Source organism: Anneissia japonica, unplaced genomic scaffold (assembly GCF_011630105.1).
Source record: "Anneissia japonica isolate Jap-2015-1 unplaced genomic scaffold, ASM1163010v1 scaffold1060_len253145_cov167, whole genome shotgun sequence".
Lineage (NCBI taxonomy): Eukaryota > Metazoa > Echinodermata > Crinoidea > Comatulida > Comatulidae > Anneissia > Anneissia japonica.
The window spans coordinates 88543-92577 of NW_022735641.1; the positions used below are offsets into that span (position 1 = coordinate 88543).

General features: G+C 33.5%; 1 protein-coding gene across 1 annotated transcript in view; it reads left to right on the forward strand.

Moving 5' to 3' along the window:
- LOC117116639 (thymidine kinase 2, mitochondrial-like) overlaps nucleotides 1-2904 on the forward strand; it is a 5690-nt gene extending 2786 nt beyond the window's left edge. The window contains exons 4-6 of the mRNA XM_033260714.1: nucleotides 345-433; nucleotides 1061-1221; nucleotides 2526-2904. Of these exons, the coding sequence (XP_033116605.1) occupies nucleotides 345-433; nucleotides 1061-1221; nucleotides 2526-2606 (331 nt within the window). The 3' untranslated portion in view covers nucleotides 2607-2904. The remainder of the gene's footprint in view (nucleotides 1-344; nucleotides 434-1060; nucleotides 1222-2525) is intronic.
- The last annotated feature ends 1131 nt before the right edge of the window (nucleotides 2905-4035 follow it).

A 4035-nucleotide genomic window follows, 5' to 3' on the forward strand; every position in this document is an offset into this window, starting at 1 on the left:
TACATTATGTGTGGTTTTTGCTTTGTAATTCTATTTATATTTCTGTGTTAAGGTGAATATCCGTAAAGAATATCTTTGAATTATATGCCCCTTGGGATCCAATGACAACCACTGTGCAGCATCTACAATGGTCAGACACATAGAGATAATCCCTTCGAATAGTTAGAACACTGAGAGACAATCCCCTACTTTTTTTAATGTTGCACTGTAGCCTACTAAAATAGAAAATAAGTAAACCTTGAGAAAAGCATCACTAAAATCTAAAAATGTGTGCTGCGAATTATTAGTTCTACATGGTCACAATTATATGATAATTTAGTCATAAGTGTGTACATTTTTTTCAGTGAAAAGATGTCTAAAGCAGAATATGATGTTTTAACTGGTTGGTTTGATTGGATTCTTAAAAATCAAACACCTAAAGTCGACAGCATCAGTGAGTTTTTAACATTTTTATTATATTATTTCTTACTGTCATAACCTACAGTACTGAGTATGGAAACAGATTTGTGCTCCACTTGCACTCATTCCTGGGGAACTCACTTGTATACCAACCTTACGGGGGGTGCAGCATCCACTCAAAGACATGTGACACTTGAGCTACCTATTTTACCTACCATTTACCAAAATCTGGTGTCGGTTGAACTACTATTACAGCCATGTAACCTATCAAATTAAACTTGTACTGGTTCCCGATGACGAATAAGACTGCGGTTCTGTCTGTTCACGATCCCCACAGTTCGTGGCTATGTATCAACGGTAGGTTTAGCACGGAAGTTAGCAAAATATCTTTGCTAAAATCCTGTGAAAAATTATGCTACTTTGATACGGGACAAGGTGGTGACTTTAACCACCAATTTTACCTAGGTATTTCCCACACTAAAAGTGCTACCAATTCCTCACAATTATACCCTGTACATGCTGAAACTCTTCCATAAGTCCCCACACTTTTGCTACCAAGTCCTCAAAAATACCCCCATAAATGCGGCACCTACCCATATAGAAATATTTAAGAGTGAGCGCCCGGGACTCCATTATAAAATATTAAATTTTGTCTCCATAGTTTATTTGAGGACAACTCCTGAGAATTGTCAGCGCCGTATCAAGGAGCGTTCCCGTGAAGAAGAAAGCTGCATTCCTATTGAGTATTTGCAGCACCTTCATCAACTCCATGAAGATTGGTTAATAAACAAAACAAAGTTTCCTTTACCAGCACCTGTCACAGTAAGTGCTATATGCATGCATATTTTATTGTTAATTTGACTAACAAATCCAGAGCTAGAGAGAGTGTTTGACCAGGTTAAAATTAGATGTTTCTTTAGTTTGTTTTTTTGAGAGTAATAAAAATAAGAAACCAATATAAAAAAAGTTAGCAAATTACATTTTGAGACCCTTTTGTCAACCACATAAGAAACAATAAATTTGAAATCTAACATTTAATACCCACATATACAGTATAGTAATATATGTTTTATTACAGTACCTAGAAAGTACATTGTACTGTTAGGTGAGACTTTTTTTATACCTTGTTTAGTGAACCCATTGATGGCAAATACTGATGATTTCAAATAAAAATAAAATTTTATTTTTGGCCAAATAGCGCACCTGCTGCCACGAAAAAGTGGAAATTTCAGAAAAAAATAAAAGTTTTTCTTTATTTTTATTACTCCCTCCGCTGCCTTGAAATAGCTCCAAAGATAAGATGTGTATATTTCTTCCTAATTATATAAATTTGAAGCATTTAACCATCCTATTTTACATTCATCAATAAAAAAAAAATTTTTCTCCTCCATCTGGATGTTTTTGGCAAAATTATTTGCTAGATAAGACAACAAAATTTTATTTTTATTTTTATTTAGCCCTCTTCCGATGATCTTTAAAAAAATAAGTACGCGAAACAAGGAATAAAAAAAAATTTCGCCTTATGTTTAAGATTTATCTGCTACATTATTATTATTATTATTATTCATGGTATATTTTATTCAAAACGATACAAAGAGTACGATATACTTGAGTATAGGAGTAAAACACAGCCTACTGGAGTAAGCTTCGGCTCCCAAGTTAGGATAAGCAACATCCGGGAGGTACTTAACAATGCAGCAGTTCTCAAACCTTTTGGTCGACGACTGAAGCAAACGTCCAGGCATTTTAGCACGATCCACTTCTCGGGAAGTTAAAAACAAGATAGGCCTAAGCCTACTTAAAATAGGTCATTAATTAGTAAACAAAATTTTTTTTTTTAAAAACTTGCATCCTTTTACTTTATTTGACAATGCAATTTTGGTCAAATCCTGTAGCTTGAGAACCGCCAGTTGAATGACCTAATGAGTTCAAGGAAACAATAATGCAGTGGTAAAGCACTTTTTGCAGTTGCAGTATATGGATTAGATTCTGAGCGATTTTTGCTTGCTTGCAATAGTGATTAGAACATGAATACTTTACTCCAGTAATGATTGAAAAAATATTCATAACCGTACACTTATATTTTGTTACTGTATTTTACAATTTGTTTTGGTGTTTGCTTTCAGGTACTAGATGCAAATTTGACACTTGACCAGATGTTTGAGATGTATACTAAAGACCAGCACAAAATTCTTACAGCCACTTGATCAACCATATTTTCATAAAAATGGAAAAAGGTAAAACAGGGAGTTTCTGCTGTACTAGTTGTCAGCAGCACTCATGTAAACTTTCACTGTCAATTATGCAACTACAAGCAACTAGGTAGAACTGGAAAATAAAAGTGACTGAGATCAACCTTTGCCTCAAATCGTACAACTCGCAGTTCTGCCAAGGTTAAAGCCCCATTCCCAGCAAAATTTCAGTTGTTAAGAAAAATCTAATTTTTGTATAATGTTATAAAGATTTATAAATATAATACAAAATTGCTAGTTTAACTAAATTTGACATTCCTAAGCATGAAAAAAAATGTAAAATAAGACTGAAATTTGATTTTTTTGTGTTCCACACGAAAAATAAATGCGGATGAATTTTTCATGTTGATTTTGCGATAGGTCGTGCAAAGAAATATAGTAGGCGCCGAAAACATTAGTCTATCCAACACTGCTAGGCTAGGCCTAGCCTTACCTCGATTTAGGTTCTGTTATCACACATAAAAACGGCCGACATGATATTTTCCATTGCTAGTATTGACACTTAGGAAATATAATATTTCATAGGAATTATTTCAAATTTGTTAAAAAACTGATTCTGACCGAGATTTTGACACTTAAACAAACATATCTCAGGCCTACTCGAACGACCGCACTGTGCGAGATGCAAAGTACAAAAACTAATCCCATTAGAGAGGGCGCACTTTATTGACTGTATAAAGTATACAAAAAAGTGAGAGTATTCCAGCGGATGCGATCTACAACCTCCGAATTTGCCTAGTAACGAAGAATTCGTCGAGAGAGAAAATGGTAATATTCTATGAGAAATAGTCTGTATTTACCTTTTTTTTTATTCTTTTGCATAAAACTAAAATTTATGCCAATATTTTTTCATGATTTATAATAATTGGAGTAATGCATATGCATCTTTTCTAACAAAAATCTGTTTTTAGTGAAATTTTGCCGGGAATGGGGCTTTAGGGTCAATGAGTTGAGTCAAGTCATTATTACGGTAGCTTATATTTAAATGTACTGTATGGTATATTTCTTTTGTGATGAACATGACATAAGTTTTGAGGATTACTCAATCTGTTTAGGTGTGCTGAACTACAATGTCATGTAAATACTGTACTGTATTTGGAATCACTGTTGACTCACAATATTTTGTCTAAAAATAAAGTTTTATGCATGAAATAATCTAAAATGAGCACACTATGAACATATATCATTTTTACATTGTTTCTTGCCAAATAAAATCTTTTAACAATTTAATTGCTAAGCCTATTTCCCTTGTCATCTTAGGATGTACATCAATAGTGCGTCTGCTGATATACAGTAATAATATTTAAACCATTCTGAAATGCTGGTTAAGAAAAGGTGGTATTAAAATCATGTGCGGGTGTAAATAGAGGTTTATAACTGTGCT